Source organism: Melopsittacus undulatus, chromosome 10, assembly GCF_012275295.1.
Source record: "Melopsittacus undulatus isolate bMelUnd1 chromosome 10, bMelUnd1.mat.Z, whole genome shotgun sequence".
Taxonomy (NCBI): domain Eukaryota; kingdom Metazoa; phylum Chordata; class Aves; order Psittaciformes; family Psittaculidae; genus Melopsittacus; species Melopsittacus undulatus.
In genome coordinates this window covers 16,090,617-16,112,977 of record NC_047536.1, presented here as the reverse complement: position 1 = coordinate 16,112,977, position 22,361 = coordinate 16,090,617, and the positions used below count along the sequence as shown (strand labels likewise).

The window sequence follows — 22,361 nt, the reverse complement described above, 5'->3', positions numbered from 1 at the left end:
CCAGCCAGGAGCCCGGGGATGCTGCTGGTGCTCAGCACTGATGCCGTGCTCTGGTCCAAGCAATGCAGCATCTTTGTGTTCACAAGAAGCATACGGGTAATGGGGTATCAATCTGTTTGAGCAGCTCAGACCCACCAGAGGACTTACTTCAGTGCGTTTCATTGCTCAGGCAGCCCAGAGGGGAAGGATGAGGATAGAGCTGCTGGGTTCTGTTAGGGGTTTAATAGCCAGCGTTGTACTGTTCAGAGCTGGGGGTTTATTTAATGGCACCACAGTGTTGGGGGAAAGCTGAGGCTTGACTTTTTCCAAGCGGGAAGATGCTGCGGTGTTTGCTGACAAGCAGCAGCGTTGCTGTGCAACCCCCAGAGCTCGTTCCACCCTCGTACGTTTCCTTTTAGGAAGTACAACGGAAAAATCTTCAGAGATCAGGTTTGTTGGACTGTGCAAAATCCCATTTCAGGGCATTTATTGTTATTATTCCGAGCAAGGTGGCTGTGAACAGCACCACACAAACCCTTTGCATGATTCAGAGCAATAGCTTGTTGAGAGTCAGCAGTCAGGTAAGTCACAGCCTTGATTAAATGGGCGAGGAGGGAAAACGTAGCTTTAAAGCTTCAAATGATGCAGGGCAGCTTTTGGGTCAAGTGTGCAAGGAGAAAGAGGATTAATGCTGCCTCATTGACATGACTTAGTGTTAATGGAGTGCCAGCATCTGGGTTGTAGATACTAGAAGAGAAACAATGAGGGGGGAGCAGTAGCAGACTTTAGAGGGTAAGAATTTACCTTTGCCAGGCTGCAGCTGATGCCAGACCCATGCAAGCTGGTTTTAACAGATCAAGGAAGACTCACAGCTGATGTTGGCTACTCAAAGGTTTATTTGCCTCCAATTTATTCTCATAAAAACACTCTATTTGATTTTAGTATTCAGACAGCACAGACTTCTGATACCATCAAGAGTGATATTAGAGCAGCAGCACAAACCAACCTACTTCAGCATGTAACCAAGTACAGGTAGAACTAAACCCACCCACGCTCATACAAACTAGTTAGCCTGCTTTCTTAGGCTTTATAGTTCAAATGAAATACACAGTAAATGGTTACAGTCACCAAACCATATAAATAAAATCTAACATGGTAAAATGGGAAGAGCTGAATGTGCGAGAAATTGAACATCTGCAGATAGGTATTTTGCTATTTAGGGCAATCACCAGTTAACGGCATCTATGTTGTAATTGTCTCTTACAGGTGTGAGATCTCCTCTTCCAGTTAAAGTTCATCACTTTCATACAGTCCAGACTGCTCAGCCAACCTCTGAAACTCTCCTTCTGGTGAGAAAGCTTGTTTCACATCCAGTCCTCTTCCATTAAGTGCCAAATACTTGCTAAAAGTTGGTCGGACCCGTAACTGCTTTGGGGCTGGAACTGGCTTGTTTGTATGTGCTGCAAGAGAGAGAAAGAAGCCTCTTTCAGTGCCGGTGGAAAGACTCATGGCAGAGCAACCCAGTTCCTTTTATCTGCAGCATAAACCAGCAAACCCTTAAGAAGAATTTACCAGACCAAGCCCATATCTCAGACACCAGAGATTTATATTCACCCTTCTTCTTTGTACCAAACTGTAGTCTTTAAACAGTGCAGATAACAGATGGTGTTCAAAGGACACATCACAGTGTCCTGACACTCAACAAAAGAGTTTTTCCTGAGATGGTTATGGTTTTGTCTGGGTCACTATCTTTGGAAAGCAATCCTCCCAGCACTCTGAGCTTCATTAGGTTCACCTCAAGGGTCTGCTCTGAATGCCAGTGGCAGTTTCAGTTGCAGTTGTGGCACTGTGATGTGGTACTTACTTGCAACCTCTAGCCTGGCATGGCATGTGGCCACTCCTGCACCATTGACAGCAGACACAGTGTACCAGCCAGCATCTTTCTTGTTTGCATTATGAATCAGGAGGCAAATCCTTCCAGTGTTGTCATGTAACAAGCTGAAAAATGAAGGTGTTTGTGTAAGTGCCACATAAGGAGAGAAGACATTGAAATCAAGAGAGACAGTTTACATGCTGAGGAGCTGAGCAAGTCCTAGAACAATTCTTGCAGGGCTATTTAGACATAAACAGTGCATTTGTATTATAAGCCACTAGTGAGGCCAGGCCAGGTTGGACAGGTCTTGGAACAACCTGGTCTAATGGAAGGTGTCCCTGCCCGTGCAGCGGTTGGAACTGGATGAGCTTTAAGGTCCCTTCCAACCCAAACCAATCTGTGACTGACATCATGTGAACCATATCATCACATCATTCATGTGGCATCAAGGCCCTTCTGTAGCCCCATTGCATCAGCACATGATGGATGCATTGCATGTTTCAATCCTAAGGCCAGGCTTCTCTGCGGGCCTTGTAACTGCTGCTAGAACTCAGTGTGGCATCTGGTCACAGTTTTCTCTCTGTGCCCTCAAAACTAAGACTTATGGTCCTGTTCACCCTGTGTCATAAACAAGGGGCAGATCTGGCTTTCCAGCTTGCTACTTTTAAAACCAACCAATTTTGGCTTAACAAATACTGGTTATTGTTTTCTAACACAGCAACTCATTAGTAGGATACCTTATTCGGTCTGTATTATATTGTACCATTTCGTTGTTTCTTTTCCAGTAAATCCTGGGTGTTGGGATAGCAGAGATCTGGCATTCGAGTCTGGCAGTATCTCCTTCAAAAACCTTTTTGCTTTGTGGCTTGAAGATGAAAGTTGGTGGCGTGTGATGTTCTTTGGCTAAATTAAAGAAGATAAAGAGGAGTTACTGTAGGTATTGAATGCTAATATCAGGCTTGGTTTTTGAGGTTTCAGAATGTTAATTCAGTGGGGCATATGTTCCTTACTTCATCTCCTTAGCATACAGGCAATTCCCATGAGCATAAGGGTGTAGTAGACACAATCCAGTGTAGGAGGAGAGTCAGTCAACACAGGTTATTCATTTTGGGAGATTAACAGCTCCCAGATTCTGGACATCCCACTCCATCTAAATGTCCCACCAAAAGTGATTTGAAGAAACATGGCATCCCGGATGTATGTTTTAAAACAGTCTTGGAAAAGGTGAGGGGCTTGTTATCATCTGAGTCTGAATGTATAGAGATCTAGCTCTGCTTCTTAATTGGTTTATGTTCCAAACACATGGAGGAAAGCATTAGATTACTGAGATTTTCCATGTGTGGTCAGGTAGTGCTCTCAGTCTTACCAATGACTTCCACTTTTACTGCGAAAGATGCTTCTCCTGCACGGTTGACAGCCACACATTCGTATGTCCCTGCATCAGCTGATTTGACTGCCTCAAAAATGAATGAGTGGAATCCCTTTTCTGACACTATCATTTTATGGAACTGATCTTGATGAACCATCCTTCCATTCTGATACCACATCACATCTGGAGTTGGCAGCCCGCTAACCTGTGAAGGAGAGAAAAGCAGTGAAGAGTTAAAACAGGTTTTGGATTATAAAAGCTCTTCAGTGCTATGGGGATTTTAATGCCCATAAATGATCAAATCACGATCCTACAACAAAATTTTACAGTCTTGCCTACTTTTGAATATTAGTGTGGAGCTGCACAGAGAGGAAGGCTTCTGAAGTGCTATGGAAAGATGAGCTTCAGCTACAAGATGATAGAGGCTGTTCCTACAACTCCCTGACCCATCTTGTAAGGTAGCTTTGATTAGCCAGATACTCATTGTGGGTTCACAGAAGGGGAAGCTCTCCCTTTTCATCCCACAGCTCTGTCAGCAGTGCAGATATCACACTCTTTTGATAAGGTATGTAAATAAGCTGTCCTGCAGACATACTCCAGGTTGTCCACAACATTTAGAAGTTAAGCAATGTGCAGCAAAATGCCAAGTCTGGCAAGAGTTTACTTAAGAGATTGGAAGTGATTAAGGGAAACCAAGCCAAACCACAATCAGCAAACAGCCTTTGCAGTGAAGTTGCATGTGCAGATCTAGGTTCTTTCTTACCCTAGGATTGGGACAATGGCCATGCAGTTTCAGGCCATTTTGTCTGTTTGTAATTAGGGCATTTTCTTGCCAGATCATCTGCTCCAGCAAGGGCACAGTTACCTCAGGGAAGGTGGTGGTCCATATTTACCACTATTAACTTGAACCATATTCTTATGCAGCTCATTCCATTTACATCTTCCAAGGGGAAAGCATTTCGCCATCTCCTGTTTCTAGGTTTACACTGCCTGGAAAGACCTTGTGCCATTTGCCATTAGTGCTCTGGCTTGCAAATGCGCAAAGGCACTGCCATGCAGAGACCCTTCCATGCCACACACCCCACAGAGCTAACGGAACTGCAAGGGAAAGGCTGGCATTACTTTGAAGTCGAGCCTGCAGAATCGCCCCTCCTCAATAATTACATCTTCAGGCACTTGTGTAAAACGTGGCTGGAAAAACTTCTCCTGGATTGAGTCGTGTCCACGTTCATCTCCTCTTGAGGATGGTCTGCTCCTGAAAAGTGGGTAGGAAAAGTTGGTTGTGTAGAAGTTACCACAGCACAAATGACATAAAGCACTGGTTGCTGCTCAAGTCCCTGAACACGTTCAGGAGTCCAACACTGCTGTTCTGGTTTGGTTTTCAGCTGGAAGTCATGGGCTTTGATCAACCACTTATCTTCCTCAGGTTGTTCAGCACAGAAACACAATCTATGAAGCCTTCATCTTTGGCCTAATATCCAAAAGAACTTATAAGGCTGTATTTCAGCATTTACATTGTCAGACCTTGCTGTGACTAGAGAGCAATCTTCCAGAATATGAAGCATATTTGCCCTAGGTACACTGAGCCTTTAAACCTCCAGTGTTATGCTTAAAATTGACTGGATTAAGATCAAAGGAATCATAAATGATAGAGTTTTAGTTCAAAAGAAGAAATGGACTTGGTAATTACTACTTTTAAAAAGGTGATAAGTAGTGAAATAAAGCCAACATTGAAATAAAGCCAACAGCAACTCTTATGTAGTTTATGCATTACCTTACGTGTGTTGTAGGAACCTGCAGCCTGATGTTTTCTGCATTCTGGCGTTTGGAAAGAGGAGAGGAAGAGGTGAGTTAACACAAAGTTTTATCTATAAACTGAACAAGAAGCCATTTTAATTTCATGTACTGATTGCTGTTTAAAAGCAAACTGAATACCTCGGGAGTCACTGGGATAAGAGGTAGAGAACTTGCATCAGGAGCTAATACACTGCTTTCACCCTAAGCTTTGCCATGACAGTAACAAGTACTATTAATAGGATGGCACAACTCCTCATCACTCTGCACAGGTGATAGGTGCGGTAGCTTTTGTTTGGCTGGCCAAAGGCCTTGTGTGCCAATAACCTTTGTTAGAGGGGAATAGCACTACCAGCAGTATCTAAAACGAGAGCAAAGTACAGAGTGTCCTTCCCTATAGCAGGAATAGAAGTGGAATCGCTGGCAAGAGCTCTGTATTGTGCCCACTTAAATATGGTACCAAGAGCAATGGACACATGCTGAGCTGGAAAATTTTTCTCTTTCTAGATCACAGCACCAAGTAAGCTCACTGACAACTCCACCATCACATGAGTGAATCTGCTCCATACCCAGGATTGATCTCTGCTAGCAACTTATATGTCTGGAAAATGCAGGTTATTACCAGTGAGCCCTTTTAACAATGGAGTCAGACAGAGGAGACACTGCATGGAAGTTTCTGGTGTGTTCCTGTTGAACATTTAAGCCGGGGTTTAAGCTTCAAACACAGAAGCAGCCTGAAGTTCAGGGGAAGCATTATGTGAATGAAGGTTTTGCTGGACTGAACTCAATGCTGAGGCCAAAGGCAATTGCTTGTATCTGCTCATTTGCACAAGTTCTATACAATTAGTACTTGTCTTATGAAATGATGCTGTAGTGATGGAGCTGCTGATAATTCTAATGCTCTATTATATGGACTGCCTGTGTAGTTAAGTTCCTGAGGAATCAGGAAGCTGAGTGATGCATCAGTGACTACAGTATTTAAAAATAAGACTGAACAATGGGAATAAGGTCTCCCCATCTCTCCTCCCAGTGCTCCTTTTTATGCAGCATCTCACACATTCTAAAAGCTGTCAGTTACTCTCTTTTGACTGACTGTTTCCTTGTTTTCTGCAAAAGACAGGGCTTCCCTTGCTCTGACATCTGCAATGTTCCCTTCTTGCCTGCTCTTGTCAGGTGATTATTGGGGATAAATAGCTCAAATGGCATATTCCTCACTTGCTGTGATCTTAAGCATTTCTTCTATGGAAGAGTTTTGGTAACTGCACTTTGGAAGGTGCGTGCCAGCCTGCTGGCTCTGTGGGCACGCAGCAGGAAGGATGTTTTCTTTGGATGTGCAGGTACGGGGTGCCACATCACAGACATTTCCACTAACTTTGATCACAGGAGTGCCAATGAGAGCTGTTAACTGGCCTGAATAACCAACGAGTGATGCAAGTCTCCAACTAAGATGCTTTTGAAGATGCCAGGAGTGATAGATTCTCTTCTGTCAGCGTGTGGGCTGCTAAAATAACTGCTCTGCTTCCTCTTAATGAATGCAAGACCCTGGAGGAGCTAAAACTCAACTAATCCCACCCCAAGGCCCTGACCTCTTGTAGTGAATGTCACTTGCTCAAAGCAGTGACAGGTGTAACTCTTGCTGCCCTGGCTCTGTCTGAACTCAGGCTGTTAGTCGGTACCTGTATTGCTCACTGTGCTGCTCCCTGCCTGTCACCCAACAGGGCTGTGCAGCAGCTGTTGTAATTCTTCCTTGGTGAGGTTATTCCTACAGATCAGGCCCAGCAAGGGGATGGTGTTTAAATTCCCTCCTCCTGCCACCACCACCCAAAAGCCCCCTTAAAGTGAGAGCAGTCCCCTTCCATCCCCTGCACTGTTACCAGATAAACCCCATCTCTCCGCCCTGTTCAGGTCCAAGCAAGTCACATCACAACCACCAGGAAATCATTGTTCTAGAGACAGGTCCCCTTTTACCTGTGCATTCTGCATGCTGTCTTCACTTTGTGTTTCCAACACGGATGCAGCATTTACTGGTCCGAGCAGCCTGCGAGCCATTCTTTCTTCATAAGTTAATCGCTTAAAGCAGAGTGGAGAGGAATTCTAGTCAGAAGTCCATTCAGTACTTCAGGTCAGCTTGCAAGAACATATTAATATGCCACAAATTCAGGGTGTTGTCAATGGGAGCAGTGGCTGAATAGAAAGCCCACGTCTGTTCCAGAGGGTTTGCAGTCTGTGATGCCTACTGGAGTCAGCTTCAATATATACAGTGCTGAAATGCATCAAAGATTAAACTGCCTGTTCATCAAAGCCTCTCTAATGCCATCTGTGGCCTTCCACCCCTCCTCTTTCTCCACTGGGATTATTTATGGGTAACTGATGGCATTATCTCAGAAACCAGAGTAAGTCCCAGGGTACCTTTCTGTTAGAGCTGGGAAAACTTCCCAAGTCATTCAGCTGTGGATTTACTTCAGCAGCTAGAGCCATGATGGATGCTACCTCACATACCCCCAATAAAGCAAGAGCCACACTAGCAGCAGACACAGCCAGAGAGGAGCACCACTACCCCTGAGAGCACAAGGGAAGCTTATGCCAGTGCAACAGCCCCTGATGGAATGCTGAGAGAAGGCAAGAACATGTTTCAGTAGGAACAATAAGTTCCTCTAATACAGATGCAGCACATAGGGATAAATATGAGAGGAGTTAAATTCAAGTTCTGTCATCTGGGTTACTTTAGAAGAGCACATCAGAAGGGCACCGGAGCACCTGATTCTTCACTTCCCACAAGGTTTACCTTGGGTTTGATTTTGTGATGCGAGGACAAGCATCTGCTCTGTCTATGGGATGTGTGTGTAGCTACTACTGGGTAGGTAAAGGTTTAAGGAGGCTTCTGGGACTTTTCTTTAGAAGAGAATGAGAGAGCTCTTGGAAAACCTATGAGAGCTTCATATCCCCGAGGTCATTGTGGCTGTATCAAGTGTGGCTGAGATTGGCCAGTTGGTTCAGGCGTTGTTGGAGGACAAGGGGAGGAGGACACAGCACAGCGATTGCATAAGCCTTATTTTTAGCCTGGCTTCCTATGGGAAGAAAAGCTGGCTTGCAATGGCAAGCTTTCTTACAGCAGATAGGACATTCCTGGTAGGGACACAATAAATCAGATTTGACCTCATCTATTTTTTTTCCTTCGATGTTGAAAGTAATATATGTGACCCAAACCTGTTCCTGCTGATGGTAATAGAAAATCTTTTTTCTACTCCAGGGAAAAGAAGATGGAAACTATTAAACACTGGGCTTTTACCTGTCTGCCTCTAGCCAGCAAGAAGGTTCCCACATTAGAGACCTGCTCACTTTAGCTTCCTGTTATGGGCTTCCCTACTGGTAAGCAGTTTTTTCTCCTAGACTTGGATTTCTTGGTAAAGGGGATTGCATTTTGCCCCTTTGCAGAATAAATAAGGAGGTAGTGAGACTAAGAGTCCTTCTCATAGGAGACAAGATTTAATAATGAAAACTCATGTAATTTCTTTGATTTTCTGTTCATATAAAAAGCAAGCAAAGAGGTTTACTGTATGTGGTGATGGTCTCTAGAATGAGCTTTCAAACACTGGTACTTCTCTAAGTGTCTAATGGTTTGGGGTGGTTTATTAACTCCAGCATAGAAAGCCAGGGTGAAATAGTGTCTGGAGAACTGAGGGATTCTCCTTGGGTTTCTAGTCTGTAGATTCTGTTCAGCAGAATCCCCAGCAGAGTTCAGGTTCATACCATGGTTCTAAACAGGTACCTTTCTCCCAGTCCTGGCCTTATTGATTTGATTGCACAAATTCAAAGACAGCTTGAATGGTGCGTGCTAGCCAAGAAGGTAGGATAAGAGGAAGGGAAGTAGCAGATTAAACCCATCTTGCTGCATCATATGGCTTTCAGAAGTTAACATGTCCCTTTCTGACCTCATGGCAGATGCAGACATTCAGTTGCCACAGTACATGCTTATGGACAGATTTACAGCAACCATCTCTTGCCACATATTCAGTGTTTGGGCAGTGTTGCTCCAGCATTTCCTTCTGTTTTTTGCTTAGTTTGGAGTGCCTCTGGGCACTAGAACTATTCTCCTCATCCCTGCTTGCACTACCGAGAGTCAGAGCAAACTGGTTCTTCCCTCAACAGGTTTCCCTTACCTGGTTGCCATTCTGGAGAAGGTTGTCTTTGCATCGGAGTTTCTTTTCCAAGTCCTGAATGAGGGCCTCTTTTGTTCCTCGAATTTCATAGTCTGATGTCTTCTGCGTAGAGCTGATGCTAGCTTGTTTGTTATACATTGCTTGTGAGTAGCTGCTCATGCAGGAAGGGAAAACAAAGTTATTCCTGTAGGCCTGCTTGACTGCTGCTTCATAGAACGCACACAAGATGAACCTGCTACCTAGAAACCGTGGTTCAGATGAACACGTAAAGCATTTGGGAGATAGGTAGGCTGGGTGGCATAACTGGGTGGCAAAAAGGGAAGCATCACGGTCTAACCAAGTCATTGAGTTCCTCCCACAACACTCGCAGCAGTTCAGCATCCCTACACCCTGCAGTGGCCCCTGCCAGGACTTAGATGTGCACTAAATGTGGCCCATCTTGGAGTAAGCTCTTCCTCAGAAACCACATTCCTTTGCAATTACAATTGTCAGTAAAGCCCTGCACTGCAAATCCTCAACAAGGTCACAAACTACTTTACTGGGTATGAGCAGATAGCTTATTAAATAGTCCTCTTCCTCTTGGCCCCAGAAAGCTACTTCCCATAGCATTTCTGTCCAGATGGTCAATAGCTGAGCTTACTCTAAACCAGGCTGGGTCTTTAGGACCCCCTCACATAGCCTGGTCCTGTAATCCATAGTCAAGAGACATGGTCAAGTTTTGGAGTTAGATAATAGAATCGATTCTGAAAGGTGCTAGGAAAGGAGGAACATCCTTCAAAACACATCTGCTTGAGGTCAAACCACTCTGTGCTGACAGGATCCAACCTGGTTTATTACACACAGCATGGCCCTGATGTTGCAGTTGTGTTCAGCAATTATTTATATTCAATTATCATTGAAATATGATACCATCATCATTCTATCCAAGTTATCATTCTGGTGTGTGTTCCCAGCCCTGCTTGGACTTAAGAACTTGCCCAAGTTATAACTTAAAAATGTTCATAATTTGCCCAACAGATTAATATGTCTCCTGTCCCCATTCCTGTCCCTGTTCCTGATTAGGAAAAGAATTCCTCAGCTCACAGGATGTTACATTGAAGAACAGCTGATATGAAAAGCACAAGGAGGCACTAAAGCTCTTTGCTGTGAAAACAGCCCCACACTACACACAGAACCCAGCAGTTACTCTGGGTGCATAACTAACCCCACACTCCTGCAGTACTATTAAGCAACAGCACACTCAGTCTTACCTTTCCACTGCCCGCAGTGCTGTGATTCAAAGAAATCCCACAAACATTCAGATTCCCTGACTACAAACTGGCACTTAAACGTGGATTTATACCCAAGCCAGCAGGACCCCAGCCCCTATCACCTTTCTGACATCCTCAGTTGAGTGTGGTGTGTTCCACACTGACTTTCTACAGGACTTCCAGCTAATACTGGCAGGAATACAAGTTGGTGACAAGGCAAGACCCAGCTCCCTCTGACATCTCATTGACCTTGGAAGATATTTGGGTTGCAGCCCAAAGGCAAAATGATATAATACATATTCAGGAAAGAATTTAGGCTTTGGTCTGAAGGGGTGAAGTTTTCACGTGGCTGCCTTCCTGTTATGATTAATGAAAACTGTATTGTAAGGGAGTGTAGAGTCCCATCATGATGTGGAACATGAAAGGGCTGCTGAGACTTACTAGGACCCTTGGTTAGATATGGGATTACTACCGTCTTCCACCCTCCCTCCCTATTCATGAGCCATGTTTGCTGAGAGAAACCTATTTCAGATGGGTGTCCATCCTCTTGTGAATACCCTTAAATAAGAGATTTTCATCAAATCAAACTGAACTGTTCAAACTGACTCCAGAAAAGCTGCCCAGCAGCCCCGACATCACTGCTGTGCAGTTTAATTCCTGGTCAGATACCCATCTGTCCCACAGACACCAAGGGCAAGCACTCAGCCTCCTAACCCGAATCATGCAGAGTCCTGCCTCAAACATCAGAAGTCAATGGGGGTTGTACCACTGACTTCGGCCAAGCTGGCGCTCCACCAGATGGTTGGATTTGGGATGGTCAGTGCATGGGAGAGGCCAGGCCAGAGGAAAGCAAGGGGAGGTTAGAAGCCTGTGTATACTTACTGAGGTTCCATAGGAGGAGTTTGGCTGTTATAGTCGGGCTGCGAGGGTAGCACTGAGCACAGGAATGCTGCGGGGGGTTGGTTAGGCATGGATATAAGCCGATGCTCGGATGAGGAGCTAGCAGGAGACTGCGCAGATGCAGGAGTGACGGGATATGTGGATTCCTTAGGGGCACTACAGGAAGGCGAGGAGAGCGTGATTGAAGAGCTCAGCGATGACGAGGAGGAGAATTTCTGCCCGCTGGGGTTACGAGGCTGTATTAGGATGGAGGATTGTTTGAGTTGTCTGCTTGACTCTGTAGAGGCTGCGGGTCCCGGGGGCTGCTCTTGCCCTTGGCACACATTCTTAGACTGGATAAAGTGTTTTGGACGCTCGTAGTTAAACATGGTTGGTTGACACATAGAAGAAACGGTTGGGAAATTAGGGACACTCATAGGAGAGGTTTCGCGGCTGTCTTGGGTTTTTGTTGGTGATAACTGGCTTTGGATGGGTGCCTGGTAAAAGCTAGGTGGTAGGCCACGAAAGCTGTCTTGGCTGGGCTCCTGGATAGAATGGAACCCTTGCCTTGCAGAATAGAGGCTTTCTTGGTGTGGATTTTCCCTTAAGGAAGACAACACAGATAAAATAAATTGCACATCACCATTTGAACAAAAATACTGTGTTGTGAGCAGTCATGAGCAATCCAAAGTGTAGGAAGTTCAGGGCAACTGACAAAGCTTGAGCTTAAAATGGAGAGATTTAAGACTGATGAGAACTGTTCCAGAACTGTATGGACAATTTGGATTCCAGTACCAGGTCATGAACTCTGACTTGGGTACAGGGCTCTTATCTGCAAAAGCCCAGTAAAGGAAACAGCAATGGGTTTATTGAGATGACCCACACCTTCATAACACTATAGATGACTGTAGGTATTACTGCTAAGCAGGGTAATTTGCCATGTACCATCTTAATTAAAGATCTCTGGCTCATGCAGTTTCGTGCCCTGTCAAAATACTACATGTACTTAGACAATTGACCATTCGTGCTGAGAAACTCCTTATTCCATAGGGAAGCAGAAAACCGGTTCCACTTTTAAGCCTAAAGCTTTGAAACTAAGTATTCTGATTTCTTTTCGAATGGGTTTTGAATTCACAGCTTTTTATACCCAATTCATATTTGGCATTGGAATGCCAAGGATTCTGCTTGTCCAGATTTGCTGTTAGGGCTAATAATTGGCAGCATGACATAGTTGCAGGATAAAGCAGGGCAAGCCAAGCTGCTTGGAGCTCCTGCAGTTATTTTACATGTCCTTAATATCTAACCCCAGGTTTTCCATCAACTCAAAACCCAGAAAAGCTTCACTAGAGAGAACTGAACAAGTCTGATCAGAACTGACAACTTGAGCTCCAGGAGAACTGAATAACCCCCAGAATAAACGTAAAGCTGCTAATAAAAAGGGAGAATATAAATCCACACAGTTACATGTGCTGGAAAAAATGGTAATCTTGCCCCAGTGAGCTCAGCTGTTTCACTGCTATATATACCCTGTATACTGTATCCCTATCCTTGCCGAGCCCAGGAAGGGCTCCGTGGGGTCATAAAATCCCGTGGGGGGGGGGGGGGGGGGGGGGAGAGATGACTGAAGACATCAATCTCCTTTTAAAGCTTCAGAGCTTTCACTTCCTAAAGGTAATTGTGAATATACGGCGTGAATTGACTGTACAGAAATAGAGGTTTTCTGCTAAAAATTCCCTGACTTTCCCCTTGGTTTGCTCTTGGAATCGGAAGCTGGCTTAAAGTTTAGGAGCATAGCCACAGCATGCTCTTGTTTGCCGGTGCAAAAAACTTGTTGGATCTTGGTTTGATCCCATTTTACATCATTAACTGTGCACAGAGCCATTCCTTTAACCTCCGGGCTGTGCACAGAAACCAACGCTTACTTTGTTCTCTAGAATCACTTTGTTTTCTTGAGTGCTGCACTCAGATGAGTGCACAGCTTCACTTGTCACAGCAAGGGGGAAGTTCCTCAGATCATTCCACCTCGATTTGGGGTGGAAAAAACGCCATAAATCCAAGGAGACTTTTGCCCTCGCAACTCGAAACCCACCGGTAATAACAGCAAACTGCTTTTTTTCCCATGGTTGCCTCCCGTGTGCCCTTTGCCACCGCCGCCCCGACGGGGCCCCCCGCTCATCACTCAGGCTCCGGAGCGCAAAGTGACGCTGAGCCCCCTCCCCAGCCGCAGCCCCGTACCTACCGCCTGGGCGCTGTCACCGGGCTGCTACCGGAGGGAGGGTCGGGATGGGTCGGGATGGATCGGGACGGGTCTCACCCGCGCACCGCGGCTTTAATGCGCTGCCCGCGGGTGGCACCACGCTGCCCGTCACCGCTGTCAGAATAAGAGTCTCCCGGCCCCGAGGGGAACGGGAGCAGCCGAGAGCTATAGGACGGAGAAGTCCCGGCTGCCCCGAGCAGCCGCGGGGGAGCGGCGAGGACGCATCCCTAAATCCCGCTTCCTTATCTCACTGGAATTCTTGGTTTAATCCATTTGCTCATAGCTGCCTCTGCAGTGGCACTGCTCTGCTGCTGCTTGTAGGGCTGCGTGGTTAAAGGCAAAACTTGAAAGGCAGAGGTAAATCTCTCAATAGCCACCCAGCAGCAGAGCCGGCCAAGCCTGGCGCTGCCCACATCTCTGCTTCATCAGAGCAGCGGCAATGCTGATGGATCTGTCTGAAGGGTAATGCAAACAAGATACATTTGCTGGTAAATGTTATGTGATTATGTTGCTGTTTGTGTGTATTATTGCAGATATTTACTTGGATTACTCAAACCTGTTGGAGTGAGTGCAGGGGAGGCCATGAGGATGCTCAGAGAGCATCTCTGCTCTGGAGAAAGGCTGAGACATCTGAGCTTGTTCAGCCTGAAAAAGGCTCCGGAGAGACTTTATAATGGTCTTTTGTTACCTAAAGGGACTACAAGAAATCTAGAAAGGGGCTTTTTACAAGGGCAGGTAGGGACAGAACAAGGGGAATGGCTTTAACCTGACAGAGGGGAGGTTGTGAGGGTGCTGAGACGCTGGCACAGGGTGCCCAGAGTGCTCAAGGCCAGGCTGGACACAGGGGCTTGGAGCAAGCTGCTCCTGTGGCAGGGGGATGGAAGTGGATGAGCTTTAAGGTCCCTTCCAACACGAACCATTCTAGGATTAAAAGACACAACTGTGGTATTTTCACCTGAACAACAACAGATCCTGCTGGCTGGCAACTTAGGTGATTTATATCCCTTTAAGCAAGGGCCTCAATGCTTAATTGCATCATACTTAAAAGACTATAATGTTAATTTACCTTAATTATACTTTACCAACTCTTGCCTTACATACACACTATTATTTAAGCCCCCCATCCCACACCTGGGCTGCATTGGGTCCCTCAGTTACCTCCCTTTGCTGCACTCGTGGGTCTTAAAGCAGTGCTGATCTTCAGGACTTAATCCACACTTCGTGTTTGTATTCAAACATCAGCTCCTCCTTTGTGAACTAAATCTACATGGCAGGTGTTAATTGAGTGCTAATTTACTTGCATTCCTCCGGGTGAAAGTGATTAAGGGAGGAAGTGAGGCCCTGGCTGCTGGGGAGGTAATTTGCTTTTTAAGTAATAACGATTAAAAACCCCTGTAGTTTGCACAGAATATTAAAAGAAGGTGACCGTAGGGAGCTGAGAGCATGTTGAAGGTCAGGCTCTGTGCTCACACAGACTCCCTGCATCTCATCCTCTTCAATGAGAGTGCAGTCTGCTTGTTTCAGAGCTAAAGCTTGCTGCAAGGCATCACTTTATGCACCTAAAGACTGGACACGACCAGTATGGCTTGTGTGGAAGAGAAGGAACAGGAAAATATGAGATCCAGGAGGCAGGAATAGCACTGAAAGAACTAGAAGCTGGACTGATAGAGGCAGAGGAATAAACCTCCCAGCCTATGCTAAGGTAACGTAATAGCACTGCCCAGCACTGTGAGGTGTTAGAAACAGCTTTTCTGCACTGCTTCCGTTTACTTTCTATGAACAGTGTTGGGTCTGATTGGGTTCTCCTGCTTGAGTCATACAGCAAAAAGCTGCCCTATTTATTAGGGCCTCTTAAAAGCTACCTGGGGGTATACTCAGTGCCCAAAGCCTCTTCTTTTGCTTGGATTAAGTTAAGCAGTATAGATTAATTCAGGATAATATAATTATTATATATACATATAAATATAATATATAATATTTATAAATATATAATTGAAAATCAATACTAATCAGTATAGATTTTGTTCTTCCTCTTTAAGGCTATTGAGAAAGCCACTGTAAGCTGCAGATCCAAAGGGCTCAGAAAGGAGTCGCTGGTAGTGACAAGTCTCATAGAGCTGCACTTTGTAGCTCTTGTGGAGTGGCTGTTGCTAAGCCATGATTTGTAGACTAAGTACGAGGCCTTCATTCACTTCATAGTTATTATCAGTGGTAGCTTTGTTCTGTCATACACTGTTGGTATTGCTTCTTGTCTCTGGTAATACAGTTACAACCACGTACGCTACATGGGAGCTGTACAGCTAAATCTGGCTAACAAGACAGTTATTGTATAGCTTATCATTAAAGATGATTGCTTAGTTTGAGGTAACAGCAACATTTACAATGTTGAGTCCTATTCAGAATGATGTTTCAAAGCACATGACAATGAGATTGTGGGCTTTAGAGACATTTAAATCCTCATAGATGGGTATATCTAGAAACTGTAATAGTTTTCTTGTTGTATCTTGTAAAAGACATGTAAATGCCTTTCAGAATGCGGTTCAGTATTGCTGTCAATAAAAAGCACTCTGCGATTCTAGACTAGCTAATGTTTTAGATAACCCCAAATTTTAAGAGCTATTACATAGCTGATTTTGGTGGTGTTTTCTATCCCTTCATGCAGGGTATCAGGTGCTGCAGCTCCCTGCTGCTGCTGCGAGTGATAAACTTTACAAGCAGGCATCCTGAGCAGCAAGTATCATCTAAACGAGCTTCCCCACAGCTTGCTTGTTATAAATGCCAAAACACAGGCTTCTTGCTGCCTTGAAGAGAGGCTGGAAAACTGCTCCTGTTCTAAAAGGACAGGCAGCAAATATCTCCTACTGCCCCATCCCTTCCAAGAGGTAATTACACTAATGATTATTTTATAAAGGCTTTAATTTTGCTCTGCAGACAATTAGCAGTGTGCTCATGTTTCAAACAGTCATCATGTAATGATTCCAAGTGATGCCGTGTTGCTCTGCATTAGATACTCCCAAGCAAACAGCCTTATCTTGAGGTGTTCGGACCTGGGGTAGTTGAGGGTGAGTTGACTTGAACAGGCCACTGCCTTCACATGCTCTGCTTGTGATGCTTGAAGGTGACAACAGCACACGCAGGCTGCCTGTAGTGAGTTTGGAGAGGGGTGGTTCAGAACTGTTAAATAACTGAGTTTAATTAAAGTGGCTGAGTACATCCCAAAGTAATCTGTACTGCAGAACACTTTCTGTCCCACACAGCCATTTACACACAGTGTAACAGGATCGCTGCAGTGCAGCGCTGGCATTCAGCTGGGAGGAGGCACATGTCTGCTCATAGCTCTTCCTTCACAAAGACAACTGAGGACACTCCTCTGCAGGGCTTGGACCTCTTAACTGTCACCATTTGAGGTCTCTGTTCTGCCTATAAACACCTGAGAAACGCTACAGAAATCTGGGATGGAATTGCTAAGAAACGTGTGCATTCTGACTTGCTTCTGTGGAGCAATGAAACAGGATAACTAACAATGCAGTCAGTGCATTAGCTACTTGAGAGCTGCATTGGGGACAGAAATTGGATCGAGTCTTGTGAGATAGAACACTTTGTCCCTGGGGAAAGCCTCCATCTCCTGAGTAGGGAGTGTCCCTGCTGTGGCACGGGACAGTTTTCATTCTATCCAGTGGGTCACCGGTTCAGTACTTTTCCTCCATAAAGTGCTTTGCAGGTATCATCTGCACCACACTTCCAGGATCTCAAGTTTTATTGCTCTCATTCAGAATGGGAAATGGAAACATGAGGTGATGCCATTTGGCTGAGGCTACAGAACTGTACTTTGACATTTCCCAGGTACTGTCACCTCTGCCTCATACTCTGCTATGGAGCCAAAAGTCTTCTAGAGACAGATTATTTGGGGTGATGCTTTAAGGTTACTTACAGGTAGGCACTGGTGCAAATGCCATTTACTGCATCTGCCTATTTCCCTGTTCAGGTATGGGGTGTCAGGATCTTTATGGTTGAATTGTGGGGTCACCAGTCAGTCCATCCTCTAAGGACTCTATAAAGCTAACCCAGGATGTGATGCTGTCTTACCGCAGAGGTGAAGCCTGAGGTGAATCCTCATAAGCTCCATGAAAATCATCAGCTTCACTCTTGGAATTCATCTGCCTGAAGTTTGTGGCTTCTCCTCGACTGCCCATGCCCAGGGGCTCTGTGCTGTAGGACAGCCCAGCCGGGTCTCGCTCCTTGGCTCCTGCCTGGCTGTTCCTAGGGAAGGTGGATTTCTTCATGGTGACTTGCACAGCAGGCCTGTGGGCAGCACCCGCAAAGCTTTCCAGCTCTTTTGCTCCTGGAAGAAGAGTTGTCCACAAGTGAGTGCTGGTTCACCAGTGCAGCAGGATGAGGTAACAGGGGAAGGGAAACTGCTCTGTGTAGGTGGATAGGAGTTCAGCCTGCCTGTGCTCTGCATAGACTGAAACCTCCACAGCTGCATCAGCCAAACCTGGCTTCTCAGCGGGTGGGTTTTAGTTTCTGTGTGAGGTGCTGCTCTGTTTGGAGATGCTTTCAGCACAAGCCAGACCAGTCATGTATTGTGATAAACAAGGTTGGATACAGACAATATATTGGGCTAAGCTGGAATCCCTGAAGGGATGAAGCTCGGGGATGAGACATCATTTGCACCTTGTCATCCTTGACTTAAGAAGAAGAGAGGCTAAAAGCAGAGACACAGAACAAATTGCATCCAGTTTTGACAGGTACCCAAGCAGTCTGCATTTTTGGGACGTTTCTCTTGAGCCTACAAAAGTGTTTGGGTCTGGCTTCTGCTTGGCAAATATCTGTGATTCTGCTTAATGTTGAGCAGCAGCAAATTCTCTTGTGCTTAGTTGCTTAGCTAAGAAACCCACGTGCTTACCTGGGGACACAGAGAGATGCGCACTGGATGCTGCAGATCCAAATTCATTTTCAGCCACACATTTAAATATCCCAGAGTCTTCTGGAAAAGCTTCTGTAATAACCAGGGTGCAGACTTCCTCTGGAATAACAAATTGAGACATGCTGTTGTACCATCAAAGCCAAGTGTTAATTTGTGGGAATTGGTTCTTGCAGAAGGGCTGTTACTTAGTGATGGGTGTTGGCAGCAATAAAGTGCAAAAAAAAGGGATACGGAGCACATAGGAAGTCAAGGGATCCAGAAGGAACAAAGTTGAGGGAAGAATCTTTCTTCCTGTGACTTTAGTGGAACAAAGTGTGTTTTCTTTTGCTCAATTTTGTATTCTCTTGCTCCAGTTTAAACCTCAGAGAGGATTACAGGTCAGAATGGGTGATATGTTTGCCTTTAACATACAGGGTACTCTGTTGAGAAAAGCATCAGGGTCTTTCAGATGCTTGTGTCAAAACTAAGCACTCGAGAGCTCTAAATCTGACACTGGATGTTATCTCTGGCTACCCTCTGAGCATTACTGTTTTATCTTGGATATGGTGACAAGAACTAAATGTGGGTAAGTAACCGATGAGATATCTGACAAAAAACACACTGTACTTACCAGGAAGTGCTGATGAACAAGCCTCTGCTCAAAATAAGAAAGAAATCCAATGGTTATAATGCCAGAATAAAGACTTGCAGCCCTTGCTTGCTTTCCCATCCCAGCTCCCACTCCTTTGTGTCCATCAAGAGAAATACCACTCAGATAGGGGAAACTCAGGTGTGGATGGGGAACCTGATGGTACAAACACCTCTCCACTGAGATGATATAGAAAGAGCTCTGCTGACTCTGGAGTTAGTTACTGTGAATTTGCTTCACTGGAGTTATGAGCTCATGCTTGGGAGTATCATAAATGGTTTAAAATGTACTTCTATTTCCTAAGTTCATCAGTAGTTACAATGCCTGCATGGCTCAGTAGTGCTTCCATTAATAACTAACAGCATGGCAGTCTCCTCCCATCATGCCTGATCTGGTCACACATTGCCAGGGGAAGCTCTAGCACCCCAGTCTGTGATTTCAGCTCATCTGATACTTGTAAACTGAGCTCTGCCTCTATGGACATCTACAATCTCCTAACTTTTACAGCAGTTCTTGTTCCTGCCCTATCACTGCCCCAGTGAAATGACATCAGACAGGCACAGGAATACCTACTTTTCCTCAGGATTCGGAAATCAGCAGAGTCTATGATCTGGTCATATTCTCTGTACCAGTGAACCTGTAAGGTGGGTGTAGCACGAATGCGACATTCGAACACCACTAACTGACCCTTCGTAGCTCTTATGTTTTGTAGACCCTGGAGGAGGAAAAATGGTGTTAAATGGCTGATAGAATTATTTCCCCATTGAAGGAATGATTGTGGGATGATGCACCCTTCAATGAAGATGATCAACTCACACCCATATTTCTATTTTACTTAGAATAGTTGATATGATTCTAAATGCATTTGCAGTGGCTTGTGAGTGGAGGGTTTTCTCACCTGTAGACGTGTGCTCATTAAAAGGCTTTAGCTTACTTATGCATTTAAATAATGATACAAAAGCAGGAAAAAGACATGTATTCCAGTGGATACAGCATGGTCAGGGAGGTTACTATGAGGGGTTCCCGCTCCATGTAAGTGGTTCTGTTCATCTGGATCATTTTACTAATTAAGATGTTAGTTTGATAGCATTGCTAAAGAAGCATCCTGGCTCTTTTGAACTGTAAATGAACCAATGTTCCAACCTCAAAATACCTTTGGATGGAGCAAACTCAAAGTCTAATGCTAGTAGTTGCAGAACAAGCTATGTTTGTGCTCTTTACCTTTGTGAACACAGGAGTGCTTCCGTAGGCAGACCCGGTCAGGCTTGCTGAGGGACTCTGCATCTATATAGCAAAGAAAAGTGGTTTCTGTAGCTTGAATTTCTCCTATGTCCAAACCCAGCTGTGTTGCTGGCACTTTACTTTGAAACAGAAGAAGAGGTCAGTGTGTTTTATCTATTGTTCATGTGCCAGCCTAATAAATACCATGTGGAGAGGCTCCATTCAAGTGCTCCAAGAGGAAATGCCTCTCTGGATGGTGAACACCAAGTTAGCGGAAAGAAGAGCTGATAACCAGTAAATGCTGCTGATCTTGGTGCTATAAGCCAGTTAGTGCGTCATATCTTGTAGTCTCTATTTAAAAAGCAGTGCTGCTTGCCAGTAGTTGTCCTGTTGTACCAACAGCCCTAAATGGTTTAGCTCATCCTAGCGACCTGACTACAGTGAGGCTGAATGTAGAGAAATGAGCAGAAACTGTGGTTCTCTGCCTGCCGTCCTTTAAAGCTCAGCTAGCATACAGGTTACAATAAGGTCTCTATTAGAGCAAGAAAGGCAGTTTTAAGATGATCAAATACTTGCAGTCCAAGATATGTGCTTGTTCCATGGTGGAGCATTGATGTGCACTCATGTAAGGGCAGGATGGAGACAGACACTTTAGCAGGCTGATTATACTTGACCCAGCAATGCTTGTACTTACTGTGGCATTCCTCCGGTCCTGCCAGGATGCTGGGACTTGCAAGGAGGCTCAGTCTTTGGATTTGCGCTATGAACCTGGAGAGGCAAACTTAAATCAGTGTGTGTTTAGAGCTGCCTCCTTCCCTTTACAATGCACTGATGGCTCTGTTTGTGAACTGAAAATGGGAGCATCCTTGATATTTGAAAGTAGGCTCAGGTCACTTCCAGAGGATGGAGGCATTTAATCAAGGTTGTTGATACGGATCCAAGTCACCTGTAAAACCTGGCTGCATGGTGGAGTTAGGGTTTTCTGCATTTAGGTGGAAGAGTCTAAAGAAAACCCTCGTTACTCCAGCTGAAGTGAAAACAAACCACCTACCAGATCCTTTCTATAGGGACTGTAGCATACTGGATCAACACAAAAAGAAGTGGTTACTGGTAGCTTGTTAGCTCAGAGTGGCAATAACAGCTTTACAGATTTCATCTTTGGTTCCTTTTTACTATAACAAAAGAGGCTTTTCCTGATGGATACTGCTGGCTCTTGCTTCTCCTGGGCTCAGCTGCATCAGTAAAGCTGCCTGCCTTGATGAATAGCTTGGAGCAGAGCAGCAGTGCTGTTGTCATATGCTCTGCTTAGGGAGTGAACATTAAAAAGGTGGCTCTCAGCTGAGAGACAGCAGCATGTGTGAGGCATGGGAATGGTGCTTCTGTGTCTGCCTTGTGCTATAGCTGCAGGGAAGGAGTTGAGTGCTGTTTGTCAGCAAGGAGAAGGCATAGAAGCCACTGAATTGACTTAGTGCTCCCTGTAGGAGCAATATATGATGTCCCCTGGTGATCTGTTTGGTGTGATGCAATACTCCTGACTTGCTGACTTGCTAAAGGGGGCCCTGGGATATGCATTCCCCATCCGTTAATCCAGCCTTTCACCATCTTAGCACCTGCAGTGTCAGATTCGGAGCCTTATTCTATGTTGACTGGTAGCTGATGCTGTCATGTTACTACCAAGTCCTCTGTTTGTGTCTGTGGTCATGCAAACAGTACCTTAAGGTATTGACAGATGCTTGCAAAGCTGTTGTTTGTTTAGGGATCAGTTGCTAAGGCCACTGTAACTGTCCCCTTGTGAGCTCCTGCCTGTTCAACCAGGGTGGCAGCTTTGCTTTGTGCTTGCAGCCTGCTAAGTATTAGATGTGACTGGTGATGTCTTGGCAGGTCAGAAGTCTCTCCTTAAGGCTGCAGTTGTTTCTCTGCTCTAGGTCAGTCCAACCTGTGTCTGAATCTTACACTTGATGCTCCCAGTTCGGTATGGCATTGTTTGGTACATATATTTGTAACACAATAGGTAGAGTAACTGC

General features: G+C 45.1%; 1 protein-coding gene across 1 annotated transcript; it reads right to left on the bottom strand.

Annotated features, from left to right (window-relative positions):
- Positions 1–867: 867 nt before the first annotated feature.
- Positions 868–20,400, bottom strand: MYOT (myotilin). The gene is made up of 14 exons (XM_005147239.3): positions 20,338–20,400; positions 19,690–19,831; positions 19,099–19,122; positions 18,468–18,587; positions 17,648–17,903; positions 11,308–11,907; positions 9,176–9,326; positions 6,984–7,085; positions 4,996–5,039; positions 4,344–4,476; positions 3,219–3,426; positions 2,590–2,755; positions 1,844–1,977; positions 868–1,439 (listed from the first exon to the last, which is right to left on the bottom strand). The coding sequence occupies exons 1-14, from the start codon at positions 20,398–20,400 to the stop codon at positions 1,267–1,269; spliced, it is 2,316 nt and encodes a 771-aa protein (XP_005147296.3). The 3' UTR covers positions 868–1,266.
- Between the last annotated feature and the right edge of the window lie 1,961 nt (positions 20,401–22,361).